Below are 24,755 nucleotides of genomic sequence, written 5' to 3' on the forward strand. Positions count from 1 at the left end.
TCAGAAGATCTTCACAACGAAGATATACTCAATATGGGTCTTCAAGGACAAGTAGGGAGTTGTATTAACAAGAGGGCAGAAGGGCACCAAAGCAAAGTGTACAGTGATTGGAAAGGTATGAGGAGAGGGGAAAGACCATGAGTATTAAGACAACTGGGAGTAAGCAAAGTTACTAGAAGAGAGAGTATTTTTAAGGAGTAGATTTAAAAGGGTTAGGAATGACCTTGTGACGTTTGAACATTTTGTTGGTGCTCAATTAATATTTACTGCTGATGAAAAAGATAAAAGAATGAATCTGAAGGACTGAGAATTCATAAAATGTTTGAAGCAGGGAAATGACTGGCTTATACTGCATTTTAAATGGATCAGAGAGGCAAAGAGTGGAAAACAGGAGGATGCTAGAAAGAAGCCTACCCACTCCAGTACTCTTGCCTGGCAAATCCCATGGATGGAGGAGCCTGGTAGGCTGCAGTCCATGGGGTCACTAAAAGTCAGACATGACTGAGCGACTTCACTTTCACTTTTCACTTTCATGCATTGGAGAAGGAAATGGCAACCCACTACAGTGTTCTTGCCTAGAGAATCCCAGGGATGGGGGAGCCTGGAGGGCTACTGTCTATGGGGTCGCACAAGAGTCGGACACGACTGAAGCAACCTAGCAGCAGCAGCAGCAGCAGAAAGAAGCTGGGGCTTCCCAGGTGGCAGTAGTGGTAAAGAATCTGATTGGCTATGCAGGAACTTAAGAGATGCGGGTTCCATCCCTGGGTCAGGAAGATCCCCTGGAGAAGGGCATGGCAAGAACCTGGTCGGCTATAGTCTATGGGGTTGTACAGAGTCGGACGCAACTGAAGCGACTTGGCATGCATGCAGAAAGCAGCCTGTTGCAGCTCTTAAGGCAAGAAATGAGGAAGCTGTTATCCCAGAGAAGTGAACTGGTTTGTTCAAGGTCTGGAGCTGGTTAGCAGCAAAACTGGCTTCTCTCCCTCTGCTTCAACACTTTTTCTTACCTACAAATTTATTATTCACCACCTAAAACTTGCAATATCTGTAAGAGGATTTCTATTGTAATGGTGCAGTGGTATAATGATGTTGAAAGTCATGGACAGGTCCAACTGGATAATAATATTTCAACAGGATTTTTGCATTTTGTCAGTTTTGGGGGATATAATTTGAGCATTGTTATATTAAGGATCAATTTTACTTGCAAGCTGGCAAATCAAAGAAACTTACAGAAGCTGTTGAACTGGTTTCTTTAGTTTATTTTTTAAGTTAAGAAAGACATAATTAACTAGACGATTATTTCTCAAATATATTCCTATCTTTACGTTTTTCTAGAGATATTCTTTCTCCCATGAAACTCTCTGGCCATAAGGCCAGTGACTACTTTTCTTCTATTCCAACCATTGATGATTACCACTCAAATCACTTCCTTAGTATACTGAAACTAAAAATTAATTATGGCTTTGTCTCAAAAAATGTACTTGGACATTTAAAGTTTGGGGTAGCAAGAAACAGGTCTCAATATGAAGGCAAGGCAGTAATTCTGAATCTTCATCTCCCAATTTCAGTTTCAAGCTGTATTGAGGTCCTTTAATGGACCGGAACTTGGTGGTCTGGAGTCTACCGATAAGAAAGTAAAGGAGGGAGAAAGAGGCTGATATTCCTTGGTTTATGCAGAAAGCCAATAAAGCACCTGCATGGGGCTTGCTCTATTCACGAAAGCCTCAGGCACTCTCTCGATGGGGTGAAGGCACAGAGCGCCTTCTTGAGAGGGTCTTAGAAGCCCAGGCAGGAAAGTGAACTCAGAGAGCCTCTGTGCTCCAGGAGATCAGCCTGAAAAAGAGAGAGAGGGAGAGAGAGAGAGAGAAAGAAAGACACGGGGACCAGAGCTCTGATGGAGCAAAGGTGTTTTAATCAACATGGTCTGGGCATATATTCTGTCTTACAAGGTAGTTATTCTCAGCAAAGATAAAGATTAAAATTCCAGACTTACAAAACATAGGTGATCCATATAGAGAGAGAGAGTTGTAAACAATCACTTTTACCATATGGTTCACAAGAAGGAAGAGGGTACATATCCCTATATAGAAAAACTAATGAAAGAAATGCCTGGACTCCTCAGCCCCCGGGAGAGGCTTGCCTCTCCTCTTGATTCCTGAGTATTCAGTAATTAAAAAGGAACAGAGAATTCGTGACAGATCCAAAACAGCACACAGGAAGCCTCCTGTTAAATGCTTCCTGACAAGGCTGTTTTCATTTTCATAATGTATCTGAACACTCTTTAGTTTACTGATAATCAGTCTGTATTGCTCTACCTGAGAAGAACTTATTTGTAATTCTATGCAATTGCAATGAGTTTCTCTATAGAATTCCTTTCTCCATAGAACTTCTGTCACAATTAATCTTCAGACATTTCCTCTAGGTGCTCAGTCACCTGAGAATACTTTGTGGCCCAAAGGAACAAATGTCCTTTTTTCTTTGAAGCTGAATAATTCAGTTTCTCATTTCACTAGAAATATTTTATTCAGACTATATATCAAGTTTTTTTTTAACTTAAGCCAAATTTAATGGAAATCCAACCACTCATATTTCCTTGGGCCTCCTCCCCAGATTCCCCTAGATCTCGACCTTAGGAAATGCACTAGTGCCCCTAAGACTCCGAGTCTTGAATAAAAATAGCTCAAATAAAATTTTCAGGCTTATGACTTAAAAGCAATGAGATCCAGATAACAGGAGAACTCACTGTTCTGAGGAGTACTAAGAAGCCAGTGGGGCTCAGCGGACTCATACTCATGTGGAGTGCCAGCCAGGGAAGATTCCAGGCATCTTCTTGTGGGTTATCGCTTGTATGTTGCCAACTACACCATGCATGTGAATGAAAAAGTTAATCAATAGTACATCTAAGAAAGAAATGGAAAACTTTATTCAAGCCAACCTGAGGATTATAACCTTGGGAACAACCTTTCAGATAGTTCTAAGGATTGTTCTGCTTATTAGAGATCAAAACACCATCATAAAAGTTTTCGAGACAAAGAGTTTTAGGTCAAAAACATATTGACAGTTTACACATGCCAGTACAAAGCAAGTGGTGGGTCATCACACCTCCTTACCAGATTGAAAAGGAAGGTTATCTCCCAGGGAGGCCTGATTAATGCAGATACACAATACTGAACACACTGAAGGGGAGAGAAGAGGCCCAAGTGGGAAGAGAAACATTTTATGTTTAAATTTTTCTTGTCTGGCTATAAAATAGGAATTTTATTTCATCATACCTCATTTTGTAGACAGTCTGATTCCTCACACCTACAGCTGAAGATCCAATGGAACCATACTGGTGGGGAAAACCACATGGTCTTTCCATTAGCAAAGGAGGCTCAGATTGTAGATTCCTGCATTGCTTTGACTGATGAGAATAGGCTAGTCTAACAGGGAAGAATGCTCAGGGCTGCATTCTAGACCTCAAGCAACTCTGTAACAATGCTAAGCGTGAAACAGCAAATGGTGGAACCTTTCAAGACCCCTGCAAAACAAACCAGATTTCCTTCCTGTGTTCCTCTCTCCCATCATTCTTTGCACAGTACTGTACCAAATCCAGTCTCTCAAGGAGCATTTTCCACAAACAAATAATTGATGCATTTGGGCCTCAGTGTAGCTCTATAAATCTTACTAGTAGCCATACCTCATCTATGCATCATAGCACCAGTGATCCTCTGCTTAGAAAGAAAAAAGAACAAAATATAAGCTTGAAAATTTACAGCTTTCTCTTCCAGACATATTTTGCCAAATATCCACTGGTAAATGACCAACTCAAAATATTGATTAACAAAGAAGTAAAAAATATCACATTCCCATAACTGCAGTTTACATTTAGTGAACCATCAAAACGGGCATGGGATAAATAGCACCATTTTTCTAAAAATTTAAACAAAGTTCAGTTCTGAAATGCAGTCCTCCCTTGCTATCAGTAGGTGATCAGTTCCAGGACCCCCACAGACACCAAAATCCTTGAATGCTCAAGTTTCTTATATAAAATAGCAGAGCATTGGCATATAACCTACAAAACCCTCTTGTATACTTTATATCTCAGTTATTTATTATACTTAATACAATATATGAAAAGTTTTCAAAACATGGGAAATTCAAGTTTTGCCTTTTAGAAGTTTCTGAAATTTTTTTCTAAAATTTTCTATGTATAGTCAATTCAATCCATGTAGAATCTGGATAGAAGACCAGCTATACCTAAAACAGAAATAGTATTAATATAGTTATCCTACTAAGTAATTTTTAATGAAGTGGAACTAATTCAAGTTATGTCTTCTCAGGACAAAAACGGGCAGCAACAAACAAAAAAGGTGGGAGAAAACAAACATGACCTTGATGTCTCCTTGAAAGTCCATAATCTCCACATCTGTTCTCTTCATCCTCTGGTGATATTACTTTTCTGTTTATTTTGCTATTTAAGTCTAAACACATGTAGGTTCCTGAGAGATTACCCTATCAAAGTTGGTCTACGCCTGTTCTTTCTTACCTCACAAAAAGTAAAGAAAAAAAAGTGTGCATGTGTGTCCTATTGGTGGTTTAAACTCATAGCTGGGACTTCCTCTTTGAACAGTTGCCCTTTCCTCTCACACAAAGGAGATCTCATTTTGTCTGAAACTGGATAAAGTTGAAACTAACCACACACCAACGAGAGGGTATGATGGCTAAGAAGCCCCCGAAACCAGCCCCTCGCAAGATCTTCCAAGAAAGGTCAAAGATTACTGCTCTACCCTTGTACTTTGAAGGTTTTTTATTAGTTAAGCGGTCAGAATACCAGGTAAGTCCACAGATGATCATATTAAACTAGAAGCTTCTGTCTTAATATAAAATTTATTTTATGGTGACATGATGAAACAAGGGCCTTCTTGTTTCTGCTAAAATTGAACCTTCTTTCCTGAAGTAAGAAATATGATCCCAATTTGCATAATTTAAATACAACATATGGCTTGAACTCACATGTGCATATATATGAGTATTATGTATAATAATATAAGATTCTAATGTTAAGTCACTAATATAAAAAAAATTCCTAAATTTCCAAAAAATGTATTTAAACATCACAGAAAAGTTTAGCTTAGAAGATAAAATGTTTGGTATATATTTTCTCTGCATGTACTACTATGCTTCCATGATGACACGTACTATTAAGATAAAATTATACTATTCCTGAAATTAAAACTTCTGCTCCTATTCTGTTTGATTGAAGTTTTTAAATAATGATCAAATTATTTTTTATGATAAACTTTTGAAAAAATTGAGACTGATAAACTTGACAATGTTTAAGATTCTGTATAGTTAGTTATATGTTCTAAGACACTTTCAAGATAGTGATTTTAAAAGATGATACTTAGGGTGCTCTATGGGTAGGTGTACACTAAGCTACATAAATACATTCACTCTAAGAAAATTCACAAAGCACTCTGTATTTTTTTAAACATAAAAATGAAAACATAATTAATTAAAATCAGTGCTTTTGAAATACTAATTGTGGATAATTTGAAATGAATAAGACATAAACACAGAAGTGTCTGTGACTAAAGAAAAAAGAAATAATTAACTTAGGTCAAATTTTATGAAATGTTAACATTAACTGAAGCTAGAAAAAAATTAGGTTTTTGAGAAATGCCTTAAGAAATGTTTAATAACAAAAATATATTTTCTGAGGATTTATTAATGCTTACAGAAAATTTGTGTATGTAAAAATATCTGTAGCAGCACAATCATATTTCTTGTATATATAATCAGATCATTTAATATTGGAGAGGAAAGACATGGTAATTTGTATTCTGTTATGGGTATTAACATGAATTAGTAATATCTGTCAGTTACATGCCAGGAAAGGGGAGTTGGGAAAAAGAAATGTTTAGACTATAATTTAAACTTGTCTATTGAAATTTTTCCAAAGACTTTGTAATGACTGTTTCTGGTACTGGGTTCCCTTTAGTGTTTAAAAAGGGCATTCCATTGGTCTGGATAGTAGAAAAAACAAGGATTTTAGAGTGTCAGTAAAACATGTCTTTACCTAATGGTTTTGCCACTTATATTCTGTGATTTTATACACGTTACTTAATTTCCTTGAGACTAAATTTCCTCAACTATAAAATGGAGAGAATATGACTTACCTCTCAAGGTATAATGCCTGGGATACAGTCAGTGCTTAATCAATTCATTCATTTAAGTAGTGTTTATTGTGTGTTTCCTATGCACCAAACATCACACTCAGTTTCAGAGAATATGAATAAAATACAAACCCCTACCTTCGTGAGGGTTAGGTTAGTCAGAAGTGATGACTCACTTCACTTACCCGAATGCCAGTCTAACTTTTCTTAGAAAGCATACTTTGAAATGGAAAGAATAAACTATAGGTGCAAATGTTTTGGAGGAAATTAATTTATGCTTCCACTTGAATTCATAGTAAAGTAACTTTTACTTATACATCAGAGAGAAGGGAGCAAGAGAATGACAGTAATGTCTACTAACAAGGTGGTTTCAAGGATTAAAGGGATAACAAATATAAAACATCTGCCTCATACTAGAGATTAGATTCATTCTCCTTCTATTTTATTATCTATCACATTCTTATTAACATACGAAAATCAGTTTTTAATCCCGCTCAAAGGAGGGCCATGGTGATAATTAGATTGCTTGAAAACAGAAGCATCGAGAGAAAGTTAAGGAGAATACTGGGATTTCTAAACAAGTGGCAGCATAGTGCCAAAGAATTTTTGAAAGGGAGGTGAACCAAAGGTATATAGAAGGTCTTCTTTAACAGGGGCACTTTTAAGAATTAAGGAGATTTGCCCTTAAGAAAATGTGCCAACATATACCATTTTAACCACAATACCAAGAGTTCCATGGATCCGAGGTCAAGAACCCATAAAAGTACATAATTTTTATGGTGAAAATGTGGGAAAATTTACTTAACCCACAACACTAGAATTCTGGATGATTAGATATATTAGATAATAAAAGCCATTTCTGCTGCTGCTGCCAAGTCGCTTCAGTTGTGTCCAACTCTGTGCGACCCCATAGATGGCAGCCCACCAGGCTCCCCTGTCCCTGGGATCCTCCAGGCAAGAACACTGGAGTGGGTTGCCATTTCCTTCTCCAATGCATGAAAGTGAAAAGTGAAAGTGAAGTCACTCAGTCGTGTCCGACTCCTAGCAACCCCATGGACTGCAGCCTACCAGGCTCCTCTGTCCATGGGATTTTCCAGGCAAGAGTACTGGAGTGGGTTGCCATTGCCTTCTCCGAATAAAAGCCATTAGGTGCTACAATGAGATATCCATGTCATCACAGCTTTTAGAAATGTACAAAATTCTTATTTTGGGGGAACTATTTGAAAATAAGAGAGAATTTGGGTAACATCTCAGTTTCTTCAAACTGTGATGTGTTCAAATTAAAACAATGATATGTAATATGTTTTATTAGCCTGAACATAGAATATGACCATTAAAATAGCTTCAAAGTAACATTTCTCTCACTAGTCCTCCAACTGCCACTAATTCATTTAGAAAAATTTTAGGACTTGGCTGTGCTCTCAAAAAGTTCTCTGTGCTAGTGCTTTCCAAATTTTTAAAGTAACACACTCCTTTCAAGAAAATATTTTGAACGTAGATCTCTAACATAAGAATATTAGTTTAGAAATTATGGTGTGCTCCTGTACTAAGTCCAAAAAATGACTGACTATATGCAAGAAAAGAATTAAGAAAGATGAAATAAATGAAATAGAGATATTCTAAAAGTTTCTTCCCCAATGAGATCATCTTACATGCTTCCGGGGTTTAGTGCCACGCTTTGTAGACTACTATACAACGTTCTTAAGCAAAGAACCTTTATTCACTCACAAGAGAAAAAAAGGAAGGAACTTTTTATTGGGGACAGGGGATAGAGAGGAACTTTACTGGATTTGCACTGTCACCTATTTTAGTAGTCACATCAATGAAAAAAGAGTCCTGGGTGCCAGGAGATGTATCAGTCCTCCTGTAGAACTTAGGCAATCCCTCATATCTTTTCATCTGTTTCCTGTTTTGTAAAATGGACAGTTACTCTCTTGTATAACTGAATGGGTTGCTGTGATGATCAAATGGACTATATGAGTATATTTTCTTGAGGTGTTGACATGGGAGATATGTTAGGCTCTTAATGTCTTGTTTCTCTGGTCCTTATAGTAATTTTTCTGGGTAGAAATAATTTTATCCACTTCAAGATGGGTGAATTGTTGCTCACAGAGTTTGTGTTCAAAGTGCCTCACCATAAAGAGCCCAGCTGGGATTTTATTGCAAAGCACTTGACATCATGCTGCCTTTCAAAAAAAAAAAAAACCCATTTATTGGGTTTTTCAAGATTGGGGATGTCTAATCACTAGATTCTTCATCACACTGAGCTCAACAGTAAGCTCAGTAGACTTTCAAAAACACTGCTTAATGAATGAAAATAATAGTCACATTAGACCCTAAATACAAGGTCATCTAATGATAATGAAGCTAGTGATAAATTCAAAAGGCCCATTTCAGTATTTTTTACTTCAGCAACTGAACACGTGACTGCTTAAAAATAAGACATCTTGTATTAAATGTATTTAATTCAAAAACAGGTCCTTCAAATTTAATTTTTAAAATATTTATGTTACCTCTGTAGATATAAATATATACCTATATGTTGGTCATTACAATTGATATTTATAGATGACTTAAATTATAGTAGTTTCCAGGAGCACTTCTCAGAAACTAAATCAAGACTATGACCTGCAGTTCTCTGCATACCGAATGTAAATTAGAAGTATTCTTAGGTTTGTGGCTATGGTTGGTGTTCACAGAGCCCACTGATATTTATAATCTTCCTTTTCCTCCTGGCTGCCTTTTTTTCAACTCAGTGTCTTTTGTTCTTAATTCTTCCCTCATTTAATAAACCCTCCTTTATCCTTTCTAAAAACCTATGTTTATTTATCAGTAATGCTCCCATGTTTCTTTAATTAACTCTGCAATTCATACCATTCTCTCATGACTGAACACCTCTATAATTTTTCTCAGAAGCATAGATGCATGTATGCATGTATATATAGAGGGAATGCAATAAACTTTGACTGCTGTTACTGATTTTAGTTTTTCTATCTTATGGTAGGTTAATACTGATGAGGCTAATTAAGAAGATTAACAGAGTGGTAGACTTTCATACAGGCTTTTCTCTTGTTTTCTTTTCCTCCAGGAATCATAAAATCGGGTTTGGCCTTGATCTTAGATGCCATACTTCAGTAAAACTACACAACCTGTGATTCAATTCTCTAACCAATATGCCTATATTCCAAACTCCTCCCCACTTCCTCACCCCCATCATAGTTCCAAAATATCATGTATCCTTGACTTGCTCCTTGCATTAAGAGACTTCCTATTAGAGCAGAATGTAAAAGCCTTAAAAAGAGAGATATGATTTTTTTTAAAGCTCCACAATAAAACTGAATTGTTTTATTATTTAATCTCAAGTCAATTCTGAGAAAATTCAAGTAGTCTTTCAACAGAGTGACAATATACTTTCACAGTGTTTACAGAACACTGGGCTGATAGCAGACAGTATAGGTTAGCAACTTTTGAAACCAAATTTCTCAATGCAGTTTTCTATCTCTTTACTTAAGACCGTATGAAAGCATGATTTCATATAGGAATTACAATGAATTCCATTATTCTAGTTTACAAAATTTCTTCTTGTACAGAATCCCATTGAAAGAGATCTATTTTAGAGATTTTTAGATGCCACCACTGTTACACACCCATGCCAATTACCATGTGGAAAGAATGTTACTCTTATTAATAAATTCTATCAATATATGGATTAGACTCAAGGCTAAAATTGTGTTGACACTTTACCCCAGATTTAAGTAGCCTTTAGGATTTTTTTTTAAATTGATTTGGCTGTCTTGGGTCTTAGTTGCAGCACGTGGGATCCTCAATCTTCCTTCGGAATACGGGATTTTTTTTTAGTTGAAGCGTACAAACTCTTAGTTGCTGCATATGAGCTATTAGTTCCCCCACCATGGAATGAACCTCTGCCTATCCCTCTTGGAGACCCTCTGCCACGTGGCAGGAACAGAGCAGAACATCCTCTCTGCTGAGGACCCTGTCTCCCAGACTTACCTCTTAGATACTCAGTCCTACTCTCTGCAGAGGAGTAATTCTAGCAGTACCATTCAGGATAGACTGGAGGGCGAACGAAAGCAGCAGAGATACCAGGCAAAGGGTTACTTCAATGCCCTTTTTTTTCATCCTATGTGAAAATAAGGAAATAAAAGACTTCTGATGGGGGCTGAAATTAAGGTTTATTCTGTTGCCTTATTAAACTGCTTGACTCCAAGATGTGTCAGGTATATACTGGCATCTGGATTTCAGACAAGAGGAAAAATCTCTTTGCACAGTTTTACAGTTGCTCCTTTGGGGACCATCTATTGGCTGATAACATCAATCCTATGCCCTTTGGAATTGTTCTTTTCTTTGGTCTTCAGTTATTGGTTCAGGAAGCACCAGCAAGTTTGTTACATTATGTTATAGCCCACTCTGTGTTGAGAGGTAGGATGAAGAAGAAAGAGCACAAGACTTGGACAGAGAAACTGTGCTCCAAGTTCTATCTCTGCCCCTGATGTAGGTTGCTGCAGGACTACCATCAGTTTGTTCATTCCTCACTGTATACACTCCCTTTGGAAATGTGACTTTTCTGCTCCTTCCATAGAGACTGAGTCTATTTTCCTGCCTCTTGAATCTAGATTGGGTCATGCTTTGATAAATGTGACAAAAGCAGAGAATCAGGCACTACTTGCACTTTGGGTTTTGCCCTCTCTTGTCCCTGGGCATTCCTTCTGCCAGCACGGGAACAAGTCTAGGCTGCTTGCTGACTGGAAGATGAGACTGCATGGAGTGTGATTCCAGTTGTTTCAGTGGGGTGGTTTCGAGCCCCCAGAACCAATTCTCTGATTCTCTTGGATATCAACTGGGTGTTCAACAATTCAGTTCAATTCTGATACGAATTACCTACTCAAATTTAGCGAAGACCCTACAGCTTAATTAACAGCTGAGTCCCACGAAACTATCTCCTACTTCAACCACTAGCCCCAAGTCCCAGATCTCCTGTCCTTCTCACTGACTGGCTATAAATCATGGTTCCCAGGACCCTTTCCCAAGATTTGACAATTTACTAGAATGGCTCACAGAATTCAGGAAAACACTGCTTACATTTGCTGAAAAGGGAAACAAATGAACATCTAGATGAAGAGGTCGAGGTCTGGAAGGATCCAAAGCATGCGTGTTACGGTCTCTGTGGAGATGAGGTATACTACCCCTTTGGCATATGGAAGCTTATTAAATCTCGTCATTCAAGAGTTTTTATAAAGCTTAACCTCTTCCTTCTTAGAGGTTGGTAGGTAGGGCTTAAAGCTCCAACCCTCTAATTATTTGTTCTTTTGGTGACTAGACCCATCCTGAAGCTATCTAGGGGCCCCATCTTAAACTACCACATTAGTAAAAATTCTGATACGATGTAAAGGGGTTCACTAGGAGTAACAAAAACACTTCTATTAGGAAATTCCAAGTGTTTTAGGATCTCTATACCAGGAACTCGGGAACAAAGACTAAATATATTTCTTATACTAACACACTCAGTCATTTTACAGTCCCAGCCAAGACCCCAAGCAAGTGAATGAGGGCATCCTAGACCATTAAGTCATAGCCAAGTATACCTGGACCCAAAGTATCATCAGTCAGCCACAGGATGAGGAGAGATAGAAAATGCTTGCTGTTTTAGTCCACTAAGTTTTAGGGTGGCTTGATATACAGGAAAAGCTAATATAGCACCTTATCAGCCATAAAGACAAAGTGAGAAAATAGTTCTGTTAAGACCATGAGAAAGGTGGTTGCTGTAATTCAGAATCAATTTAATCTTGAGCTTTCTGAGAGCCAAGGAAAATTAAAGCAAGATGGGTTATAGTGTCCCCATTATTTGAGAAAATTAAGTATATAAATTCTGAAGAAGTGACCAATGTTTTGCTGATCAGAAAAAGGCAAATGCTATGTCATTATTAACGAGATACAAAATACCATAACATGTAAGAGTGTCTTCACATTTATAAGCAAAAGAAAAAAATTCCTTATTTGATTTTGTTACACTGATCCTCCATATAAGTCAAGATAATCTAACATCTGAAAACCCAGCTTAGTAAACCCTAAAGCAAGGAAAGATCAACATGTTCATAAAACTAACTGGTATTTTTCAAAACATATTTTTGCAAAGAGCTGGGTATAAAGGTAAGTGTTTAGGATTTTTTTTTTTAATTCTTTAACCACTCCCCCCCAACTACCATGCTTGCCATTCTTTTGTAATACAGCCACTCTTCATAGAATGTTAAGTTCTTATCTAAATAGCCTTTCACTTGGTCAAGAGCCTTACTAGACTACTTAAATATTTTAAACTTAAAAAAAATTGTTTTTCTATAGAACTCACAATAAAGTGAATATGTTAATTATGAAATGTTAAGCACATGAATGTGAATTCAAATTTCAGCTTTGATTGTGTTATTTTTATCATTATCAATTGCTTGTATTTCCTTGATCTATATAAATATATTATATTTATTGAACCTAAACTATGAGCCATGTACTATGCTAAGTGATCTATGTGTTTTAATTCATTCAATCCTTTCAACTGTCTTGGAAGGTAGACATAAAATGCTTTGTTCTAACCTGATCCCTTGATTACAGGTGTAAGCTTTCATTGAAACTGCACAGAAAGTTGAGTCTTGAATCAATGAGGAAAGTTTTGGAAAATAACATATTTAAATACAAATCAGATTACATTCCTACTACATGCCACATACTAAAATTTGTGAAGGATTTATTGGAGGAATTAAATGTAAAATTAAGCCATAAAAGCAGGTTATTTATCTCAGGATAAAGAAGAATCATATATCACACAGAAATTAAGAAAGTTACACAGGGAAATATCAACAGGAAAATAGTTGAGTATACATAATGAAATAATGGTTACAATTTCTTTCCTCCAGGAGTATAAGCATTACTGGACAGAGTTGAGAGGAACTACACTTTTCTTTTACACTGACAAAAAAAGTACAACAGTAAGTAGACATGTTCAGCTGATTCAATTTTTTTTCCAATAAATACTTGTCATATAGTATTCTATTATTCATTCTTGTCTGTTATTCATTTTCTGCCTTCTGAAAGTAAAGATGTGCTAATATAACCAATTGAAATAAGAACATTTATATCTGTGATCCATGGTAAAAAATTTCCTGGGCAACTCAGAAGGTATTAACTCATGTTTTTAACTTTGCATTCTTTTCTTTCTGAGCCTGATAACAAAAACTTGGTTGAGAAGTGAAAATTTTAGCTAAACATCTGGATTCAAATTGCCTACTACCAAGTGATGGCTTTAATTTCCCCTACTTTTGGTCTTGCTGTAGCATGTATTTATAATCTGAAGGGAACTAGATGATCCCAAAGCCTAGTAACATAGAGTATGCCACAATTTAAATTTTCTAGAAAGACACAAACAAACCTCATAAGACAGGACTTTGAAGAGCTCAATCATGAGGATAACAATAAAGAAATTCTGAGATTATTTATTTGTATTAATTCTAAATAATCGATTTATATTTCAATTTATCCACAAAAAATTGAAAATGGCACATTTCATTTTTTTCCACAAATAAAATGTAGCATTTAGTAGCAAATGCATGCCTACCTTGGAATGCTATGCTTATGAGATTTTATAATCCAATAACAATATAAATATTTTAGACCAGGGATACAGTAGCCCACACTTCTAGAACATGGTTATCACATGACTAGATTGAATGAAAGATACAGAAAAAGTGTCTGTGTGATGTATCTTACCTGCAGGCATTTCAGCACCATTAATAATAGTAAGCAAACAAACAGTAAACAAACAGAAAACAAACAGAAAACAAACTTAAAATGGTCATCTTTCACCAGATTTCTGGATAGAGATAAGATTTATATAAAAGTGTTTTTAAATACCATAAAATAAATTTTAACAAAATTTCTCTGTCTTGTCTCCAAATTCCCACTGATGTCAGTGAAAATAAAAGACCTTGGCCTAAACCTTGTACAATACACATATGTGAGAGAGTTAATAGTTACTATTTACTTACTCCATGGCAACAGAGGTACAACTTAGTGATTGGTATATGGTCTTTAGGTAGACTACCGGGGTTTTTTCCCAGCCCTGCTCCTGTTCATAGTGCCATTTTGGGATCTTGGGCTATTTACCTAATCCCTCTGTGTCTCAGTATATCAGATAGGGTACTGGTAGGAAACAAATTAGGTAATTAAAAGACAGTTTAATGAAGATACTATATTCAAAGTAGTGGAGAGGAAGTAGGAAAACCACAAAGGATAGTACAGAACCTGAGGCTCTGTAACAGTGCCCCATTACCACACCCATGAGGAGAGGAAAGAGGAGAGAACTGAGAGAGCGGAAGACTGCCTTGAAAAGAATGTGATCTTTGACAGAGGAAGCAATTGTACAGAGTAATAAACATCTGCTCTCACTCTCCTTGTTGCTTTGATCTCCTGCCAGTGTTCATCAGTGTTCACCAGTGTTCCAGCCCAACAGAAGTCAGAGGTGAAGGAAGCCCTTCATCTTGTCCAGAGAGTTCCTGCTCCTGGTGCACAGTGTTAGATGGTGAAGGAATAAAAGTGACTCTAGAGGAGCAAACGAAAGATCTCCAACATAATCAGTTTCAAATCAAAATTAGGATGGAAACAGTAGCCCATCTCATAAAGTCCCCCCACCCCCACCCAAGTTAAAGGCAATAGTAAATAAAAGGACTAAAGAGTCTAAAGACTTGAGAGTAGCTGGCATATAGTAAGCATTTAAGCATTTTACATGTATTATCTCATTTAATTTTCACAACCACCCTAAAGAGTGGGTACTATTTTAATCCCAACTTTCTAGATGAGAACTGTCAAATTTAAGATTAAAAAACTTACACATGACCAGAAAGCTAATGCAAGGAGTATAACCAGATCTTTTTCTTGAGCCAGCATTCTTAACCATGACCCATGAAGAGACTGTGGAATAATGAAATTCTGTGGAATTGCTTGTTAAAAGAGGATGCAGACTTTTGAGGAATTTTTTCAGTGATAGTTTAGGAGAAAGCACAGAGATAGAACAAATGAGATCTGTAGATACTTAGCCTGTAAGAAGGGAATAAAAGCAATGACAAATCTAGAAAGTGTATTAAAAAGCAGAGACATTATTTTGCTGACAAAGGTCCATATAGTGAACACTATGGTTTTTCCAGTAGTCATGTACAGATGTGAGTTAGACAATAAAAAAGGCTGAGTGCCAAATAACTGATGCCTTCAAACTGTGATGTTGGAGAAGACTCTGGAGAGTCCTTTGGACAGCAAGGAGATAAACTAGTCAATCCTAAAGGAAATCAGTCCTGAATATTCATTGGAAAGACTAATGCTGAAGCTGAAGCTCCAATACTTTGGCCACCTGATACAAAGAGCTGACTCAGTAGAAAACATCCTGATGCTGGGAAAGGTTAAAGGCAGAGGGAGAAGCGGGCAACAGAGGATGAGAGAGTTTGATGGCATCATCGACTCAACTGACATGAGTTTGAGCAAACTTTAGGAAATGGTGAAGGGAAGCCTGGCTTGTCCATGGGGTCACAGAGTCAGACACAACTGAGTGATCGAAGAAGAAGAAGGGAAGAATTTAAAGCTGCCTTTAAATATTTGAAAGACTGTCGGGGGTCATGTGAAAGAGTCACTGAATCTGTTTAGTGTTATTCCAGGGAAGAGGGACTAGTTCCCATGGATGGAAGTTGTCTAGGGAAAAACTAGCTTAATACAAGAAAAACCTTGCCACAGGCAGAGCTGCGGAGGATGTAAGTTTCATGTTGTTCAAGATGTTCCAACACAGGCTGGATGGCTGCATGGAGGAATACGCTGGGGGAGATTCAAGCATCAGAGGGCAGCTAGATTAGACAGATGGCCACTAAGGGTCTTTCAATACTACAATTAAAAACAAAAGATAGACTCCTTTCTTCTAATCAGTAGATAAGCTTATGATACTTTATCTAACTGCACCATTTCTTCCTCTGTTGCTTCCTCCTTTAGCTTTAGATAATTTATCAGAAAAAGATTCTGTGTAATTTAAAAATTTTGTCCCCCTTCCCTTATACTTCCGCTTCTATTTTTAATTGTTTTTTTGTTCATTGAAGATAAATAGATCAACCCAGACTTACCCTCAACCATATCAATACAGGAATAACTCTGGAAAAAAATTCATTTCCTTATTTTTATGCCTTACCTTAGTCAGAAAACAAGAATAAGTATACTTAAAAGAATATAATAAAATAAGTTATATTGGGCACAACAGAGAGGAAAGTAAAGGATATAAAAAGAAGTCAAGAATGAGGGGGATTCAGCAAAAATTATAACTAATATAATAATACCTAATAAGATTAGAGATGGTAGTAATCTTTCAGACATTGCAGAGCACATCTCGTCAGCCGGATTCAGACCAGGCCACATAGACCAACTGCTCAGAAGGAATGTTTTTATTATACTAGAATAAGATAGAAGTGTCTTAATAGGATCCTTATAACCAGCAGCATGTCAATCCTGAATATTCATTTGAAGACTGATGCTGAAGCTGAAGCTCTAACACTTTGGCCACCTGATGCAAAGAGTGACTCAATGGAAAAGATCCTGATACTGGGAAAGATTGAGGGCAGGGAGAGGAGTGACAAAGGATGAGATGGTTCAGTGGCATTACTGATTCAGTGGACATGAGTTTGAGAAAACTCTGGAAGACAGTGAAGGACAGGGAAGCCTGGCATGCTGTAGTCCATGGAGTTGCAAAGAGTCTTAACACAACTGAGTGACTGAACTGAACCAGCAGCATTTGGTAAATGCTGAACAATGGCTTAACAGGAAAAATTATATATGAACATATATATTTATTAGAGTATTACCGATACAGAGAATGTGTAATACATACTTAAAAAGTAAAATACATACTCTTTATTAACTTCCATATAGGCAATTAATTCTCACAGAATACTTTCACTGATTTTTTTGAACCTGTATCTGTAGCCAATTATTATTTAATTATGATTTGACAAATGGAGTTGTTTTCCAATCTGCTGTTTCCCTAATATTTTTATTGTCACTAAATATTATATTTGACATGAATGTTGGCCAATGTTTATGTTTACATTAATGAGTAGGAGGCAAGCAAAGCAATAATTATGTATGTAAGAATGTCACCCATTTGTCAATGATGTGAGCAACATCTTTGTTGAGTGAGATAATGATTTTAGAATTATGGAAGAATATTTTGTCATTTTTTGTTCTGTTTACAATGAAAAAGCTTGAGAGACAGCAAACTTTAAAATTTCATCTGCAGTGCTGACATTTTCCCCTTCATTTTCTGAAGTTTAGATCAGCAAACTGTGGTCTTTGAGCTAAATTTAGCCTATGGCCTGTTTTTGTATAGTCTATGAGCTAAGAATATTTTTCACATTTTTAAAGTGTTGTTTAAAAAAACAAGCATTTGCAACAAAAGTATATGGACCACAAAGCCTAAAACATATCCTATTTAGCCTTCGTAGAAAAAGTTTGTAGGCCCCTTGGACAATTAACAAAATAAAACCTAAATCAAACCTTAATTTGTTGTTTAGTCGCTCAGTTATGTCTGACTCTTTTGAAACACCATGGACTGTATCCCACCAGTTTCCTCTGTCCATGGGATTTTCCAGGCAAGAATACTATAGTGGGCTGCCATTTCCTTCTCCAGGGGATCTTCCCAACCCAGGATTGAACCTGAGTCTCCGGCACTGCAGGCAGATTCTTTACTGCTGAGCCACCAGTAAGGTTTGCCAATTTTCATGGTGTAAAAACTCCCACCATGACTAATTTCACCCTATCAATATTATTTCACTGTACATGGGGTTGGAAAGAAAGGTGCAGCAGCACATCGTCACAGTACGTTTATAGCATTTTCACTACATAGAAATAAAGATATAAGTAAATACAAGAGTACAGAGAATGCTATATATTGCTGATGCTGCATCGCTTCAGTTGTGTCCGACTCTTTGTGACCCCAGAGATGGCAGCCCACAGGCTCCCCCGTCCCTGGGATTCTCCAGGCAAAAACACTGGAGTGGGTTGCCATTTCCTTCTCCAGTGCATGAAAGTGAAAAGTGAAAGTGAAGCCGCTCAGTCGTGTCCAACTGTTCACGACCCCATGGACTGAAGCCTACCAGGGATTTCCCAGGCAAGAGTACTGGAGTGGGGTGCCATTGCCTTCTCCTGCTATATATAAGGGTTGGCCAAAAAAGTTCTTTCACATTTTTCTGTAAACATGAAAAACTTGAACAAACATTTTGGCCAATTGGACAGTAATATAACTAGGAAAACAGGAGTTTTGAATTTTAATTACCTTTGTTGCTAATATGACTTATTTTATTTTATGTTTATATAATTTAATTTTCAATAATGGTTATGCTTAACAATTGGCTTGCAAAATTCCTGAACATTTCTCAACTGGCTTTCGCAAGTATGAGTTCACCACCACATAATACATTTTCCAGTGCCTCTGAGTTGGGAAGGGGTGCCACGCACAGCTGAAAGCCAGGATACCATGGCAAGTACAAACAAGTTGAAATGAAGATATTATTTATTTTTCTTCCTGCTAGAATTAATATCAATATATATTACTTATGAAGTAATTTAATCAGATTTCCCTTTATCTTTGCAGTATGTTGACAAGTTAGATATAATAGACCTTACATGCCTTACTGATCAGAATTCAACTGAAAAGAACTGCGTAAAATTCACCCTTGTTTTGCCAAAAGAGGACGTACAATTGAAGGTGAGTGAGAAGAAATTAGTCTAAAACAAGTCATAAATAGCATTCACTTCTTCAAAATGTTAAAAGGAATTAAAGAGGAATTATGTGAGGCACATCAAGTCCTATATTTTGTTAACATTTCTTGTCTTTTGCCAAGAACCACAGTTTTCTAAATAAGGATTTGAAAGGGCACATTCCCTGTTTAGTATACAAGCACACTGAAACCATATACTTCTGTCCTCTGGCAAAGTCAGAAATCCATCTCACCTGGTGTTTTTAGATAGTTGCTCTTGAATTGGCATCTAAGAACTCAGCATTCACTGAGTTCCCAGATGATTCTGAGACATGTCCAACATGATATATGTTTGGAACCACTGAAGTAGACAAACTCATATTTCACAAACTGAGAGACATTCTGCTACGTAAATGGCCTATGTTAATCAAGAATACCAGTGTAAGAAAAGCCAGAGAAATACTGGACACCTGTTCACATTTATGAAGACTATGAAGTCAGAACAACTAAATGCAAAGTGTGATACTGGATCAGAAAACAAAAGCTATAAAGAACCATTAGAAAAATGAATGAGAATTGTTATATATACTCAATTTGTGAAATATGGACTTAATCTTGTAAAACTCTAAACTCTACAAAGGCAGAGATGTTTGTTAAACTTACCACTGTATAACAGTACCTATATAGGAAAAGGTTTTTATTCTTGAATTGACATTGAAAGTGAGCCAGTGAAAAGTCAACCGACAACTGCAACATAGAGAATTAACTTGCAATTGAATAAGATGCAGTTGGATTTAATCTTCAAAGCGCTGGTCCTTTAGCTTCAGTGTACCAGAAATCACTTGTACTCAGGAAATGTGAGGTCGCATTCCCAAGTCTCTGAATCTGCGTTTTAAGCAAGCTCCCTGGATAATTCTGATGTGGCATTTAGAGTATAACCTTGGAGTCAGATGCCCAGATTTGAACTCTGGTTGTTTCATTTGTTAGTGTGTAATTATAGGCAACTTACTTAACCTCTTCATTGCCTTGGTTTCTTCATCCAGAAGTAAGTCTTAACTCAGATGTAACCCTCTTACTGAGTCCTACCTGGGCCACTTTATTAAAATTGCTGTTTTCCCTCTCCCCTCACCACTAATGGTGTTCCCAATCTCTCTTAAACTTGCTCTACTTTTTATTTTCTTATTTATTTCCACTTGAAGTTAAAACATTTACTCACAATTATGTTTATTATTTATTCCTTACTAGACCCTAAACTTTCTGAGAATAAGGAGTTTTGTTTTAGTCTTAGGTGTAAACTAGTATATAAAAGTGCCTAGCACTTAAAGACACTCAATGAGTATCTGTTAAATGAATAAATCTGTAAAATGAAAATTTTTTAAAAAGTCATTTTTTTGCACAATTGCCATGACTAAATCAGTTAATATACCTGAAATGCTTAGAACAGTAGCTGACACTTAATAATAAGCACTTAATAAATGTTGGCTGTATCAGTAATATTTAGAGCTAAGAACTGGAAGCTTTTAAGGTAACTTACTACTTGGTTGCCTCAAACTTAAAGCCAATCAGTGTTAAATATCAGTAGGGGGAGTAACTGTGAACTGACAACTGCAGAAATAAGTGTGCTAACACTGACATTTTTTCAAATTAAATAAATATGTGCAATTTTACTTGTTTAATAAGCAAGCAAATTAAAGCTATGTACTTCTGTCTTCTGACAAAAGAAAATGGCATGGAAATATTTCATAACAAATACACAATAATGGTTCTAAGCAAAAAGGAAATTGAATTATTGCTTAACTGATTTTAAGTGGTTTAAAAAATACTTGACTTTTAAAACTTTGTGCTTCAATAGAAGACTATGCATTTTGTCAATCTTACTGGGTTTTGAGGGCTTACATATTTGGGGTCTTATAAAACAGTCATGTGAAATTCTAATGTTATTCTAAGTTAACAAAAGTATTAATGTTCATAGTCATTCATGTCTTTCCCTCTTTGTCCTTACCTGTTTTTGTCTTCATCTTTAGACAGAGAATACAGAAAGTGGGGAAGAATGGAGAGGCTTCATTCTTACAGTAACAGAGGTAGGAAGGACATTTTTGATTGACTCACTCATTCTACAAATATTTACTGACTGAACACTTACTATGAGCCATGATGACTGAAGGGATTGATGTTATAGTAATTGAAAAGTACAGATATAAACCTTTACACTTACTCATGAAATTTTTATTTTTAGTGGGTGAATGAAAAGGAGAAAATAAGCAAGAAAACAAACAAGAAAATTTAAAATTGTGATAACCTTTATGAAGAAAATCAACAGGGCAATGATTCTAGCTGGTGAATAATAGGTGGTCAGGGAGATCTACTTTTCAGTTTTATCCTCTGGACACAGTGGTCCTTTGTGTATTCTGATATTCAGAGCTACATGGCATCTTCTAAAGTATTTTCCATCTCCTTTTTATTCATTTAATACATATTTATAAAATGCAGAGATGGATTTTATTTATGTGCTGTGCTCAGTTGCTCAGCTACATCTGACTTTTTGCAGCCCTGTGGACTGTAGCCTGCCAGGTTCCTTTGTTCATGGAATTTTCCAGGCAAGAATACTAGAGTGGGGTACCATTTCCCATTCCAGGGAGTCTTCCCAATCTAGAGATGGAACCCGTGTTTCTGTTGTCTCCTGCATTGTCAGGCAGATTCTTTACCACTGGGAAGACCCAGATTTTATGAATAACATAGGCAATATGACAGGGATTTCTTTGGAAGGAATGATGCTAAAGCTGAAACTCCAGTACTTTGGCCACTTCATGTGAAGAGTTGACTCATTGGAAAAGACTCTGATGCTGGGAGGGATTGGGGGCAGGAGGAGAAGGGGACGACAGAGGATGAGATGGCTGGATGGCATCACGTACTCGATGGACGTGAGTCTGAGTGAACTCCGGGAGTTGGTGATGGACAGGGAGGCCTGGCGCGCTGCAATTCATGGGGTCGCAGAGAGTCGGACACGACTGAGCGACTGAACTGAACTGATGACAGGGACAGATTATCAAAATGAAAAGTGACCTTTCAACATTTTTTTAGTTAGTCTTAAGACAAAGGGAAGCTTATCTGTTCAACTCTGTGGCATCTTATCTGAGACAAACAGTAAGATCTACCTATGAACAGTTATAGTCAACTGTTGCAGCAAGAGAAATACCATTATTTTAAATAAATCCACTAAGAAATATGAGGTACTTTGAAAACCAATTCCCTAAAGGGCACCATGTTTTCTAACACTCTTAGAGGACGTGAAAACTTCCCATGTGTGTTAGGGTCAGATAAAGACAGACTTTATCCAAAGTTAGTTTCTAAGTAAAGGCTTTACATTCACATGAAATAAGCACTGCACTTTCAGCCAAAAACAAATAAAAGTTGGAGGTTCAACTACCACATAGGAAAGTCACAGAAAGCTAGAAAAGTAGGATTGTTAGAGATGTAACAGCAGTATTGACTTGAGGGGAGGGGAGAAACTCTTTGGGGAACTGCATCCCTTCCCTCTGTTGTGGAAAGTCACTATTGTGTGTGTGGTCTGGCACTTCTTATACTGGAGTACAATATCCCAAAGGTATGTGGTTAGGTATCAAGGAATATAAAACTACTAGGAAAAAACTTGGGTTATATTTTTCCTAGAATACTATATTTGACGTTTTGGCACAAAATATTTTTTTTTAGTTTTTCCCCTGGGGTAAGGATAAAAAGGCGAAGAGTTGGCTCATTGGAAAAAGACTCTGATGCTGGGAGGGATTGGGGGCAGGAGGAGAAGGGGACAACAGAGGCAGAGATGGCTGGATGGCATCACTGACTCGATGGACATGAGTCTGAGTGAACTCCCTGATGGACAGGGAGGCTTGATGTGCTGCGATTCATGGGGTCGCCAAGAGTCAGACACAACTGAGTGACTGAACTGGACTGGACTGGAAGGATAAAAAGCATTTTTTTTAATTAAAATGTGCAGAATTAAAATAAAATTCATGTGAACTTTCAAAAGGTGACAGTTTGCCTCAAATGTGCTCTATGGTAGTGGTTTAGTTGCTAAGCCATGTCTGACTCTTGTGACCCCATGGACTGTAGCCCTCCAGGCTCTTCTCTCCATGGGATTTTCCAAGCAAGAATACTGGAGTGGGTTGCCATTTCCTCCTCCAGATCTTCCCAACCCAGGGATCAAACCTACGTCTCCTCCTGTATTGCAAGCGGATTCTTTACCACTGAGCCACCAGTTGTGCACAATGTTCCCAGGTCACTCTGTGTGTACATTCATACCATACTGTCGTTAGGGCAACTTTAGTAAAAGTTTCAGGAACATAGTCTATAGTTGAAAGTGCAGAGACATTGCTTTTGAATTAATTAAACTGGAGTTTTAATCCTGGCTCCTCAACTTTCTAGCTATATGACACTGGACTAGTTATTTAATCTTTCTGAACCTTTTTTTTTTCCTTTAATTTGTAAAGTAGGAATAGCAATGTCTATCTTGTAGCATTGCTGTGAGGATTTACAATAGCATGATGCTTGGGGCATAACAGGCAATTAATAAGGGACAGCCATTTCATCAGTTTTTCCTCATTCTTTTTTCTGGATTGATATATAAGGGAATGCCTTACTGATTATTAGTTATTCAGAAGAATACTCTTTAAGATTCATTAGATAATGTGTAAACAGAAAATGAAGTTCTAGTGTTTTCTTCCCACACTCCAAAGAACTTTCTTATACACACCCTGGAAAGTGTGTACCCTACTCTGGAGCTCAAAATGATAATCTGACACAGCTGACTATTTAGGCTAGGTAGTTTCACATAAAGAAAAACATTCTACCATTTAGATGATATCTTTCAAGAGTACATAGCTGGTCATAATGAAGTCTAAATCAGGGGTATGCATATAGCTAAGGTGAATATAGATGACTCAATCCAAACACATTCTAGAAAAGCTATTAAAAACAAGTTATTAAAAAACCTTAGTAGGTAGAGCAGTATCATAATTCTAACGTATGAGTGAAAATTCAAAATATAAACACAAATACATCAAAAATATGGATCTCTGATTGCTGATTCTCAGTCATTTAACAAATATTTCTCTCAACCCATTTGCCATATGGCTGGGGTTACCTTTGGGGTTACCTTTCCAGGTTACCTTTGGGACAGCTGGGCAACTTGCATGTGCTCTGGGCCTTCCCTGGCAGTGACATCCAGTGAGCTCAGAATAAAAAAATGAGAGATTTGTTGTAACTTGAATCAGCTTGTAGTGCCAGGTACACTTCATTTTGGACTAGACCAAAAGGAATGTTTCTTGGAAGAAGAAACTAGTTGGTTTAGAGGCAGTTCTAAGACACTAAGATCCTCTATTCATGATCCTCTCCTTCCATCTCTGTTAGGTAACTGAAGCTTCTAGGACCAGAACAGGCTCATCTTTGCTAAAACCAGTTAGTTACTTGGCTGCCTTTCTTGTTTGCCTACTCCTTTAATTGGTTTCAGCTGTCAGTTCCCCTACATGTGTCACTCCTTCCTGGGCAAGTAATTAGACTGCATGAAGTCCTAGAGAAAGAAAAGAAAAGGAGGATTGAGACAGAGCGGACACCAAGCTCATCTCCAGAAAAAGGGAAGCAACCATTTGAAGATTATGAGGATGTACTGAACCCTATGCCAGCGTAAGTGCACCATGAACTCCAGTTTACTTATTAGGTTGTTAAAAGTTTCTAGTTATCAAGGACAGCTAGTCACTGGACTCATTAAACCAGGAACAATAACTGTCTTATGGATATACAGTATATCTCTGAGCTC

The 24,755-nt window shown here is 37.0% G+C and overlaps 2 protein-coding genes across 2 annotated transcripts in view; one reads left to right on the forward strand and one right to left on the reverse strand.

Annotated features, from left to right (window-relative positions):
- Positions 1–2,888, reverse strand: part of CENPC (centromere protein C) — a 105,364-nt gene extending 102,476 nt beyond the window's left edge. Inside the window, exon 1 of the mRNA XM_018049507.1 lies at positions 2,744–2,888. Coding sequence (XP_017904996.1) covers positions 2,744–2,794 — 51 coding nt within the window. The 5' untranslated portion in view covers positions 2,795–2,888. The remainder of the gene's footprint in view (positions 1–2,743) is intronic.
- The window catches only part of STAP1 (signal transducing adaptor family member 1), a 33,265-nt gene continuing 11,589 nt past the window's right edge, over positions 3,080–24,755 (forward strand). Inside the window, exons 1-5 of the mRNA XM_005681655.3 lie at positions 3,080–4,816; positions 13,082–13,153; positions 18,838–18,951; positions 20,968–21,024; positions 24,450–24,622. Coding sequence (XP_005681712.1) covers positions 4,697–4,816; positions 13,082–13,153; positions 18,838–18,951; positions 20,968–21,024; positions 24,450–24,622 — 536 coding nt within the window. The 5' untranslated portion in view covers positions 3,080–4,696. The remainder of the gene's footprint in view (positions 4,817–13,081; positions 13,154–18,837; positions 18,952–20,967; positions 21,025–24,449; positions 24,623–24,755) is intronic.

The sequence above is a fragment of the Capra hircus genome, chromosome 6, assembly GCF_001704415.2.
Source record: "Capra hircus breed San Clemente chromosome 6, ASM170441v1, whole genome shotgun sequence".
NCBI classification, from domain to species: domain Eukaryota; kingdom Metazoa; phylum Chordata; class Mammalia; order Artiodactyla; family Bovidae; genus Capra; species Capra hircus.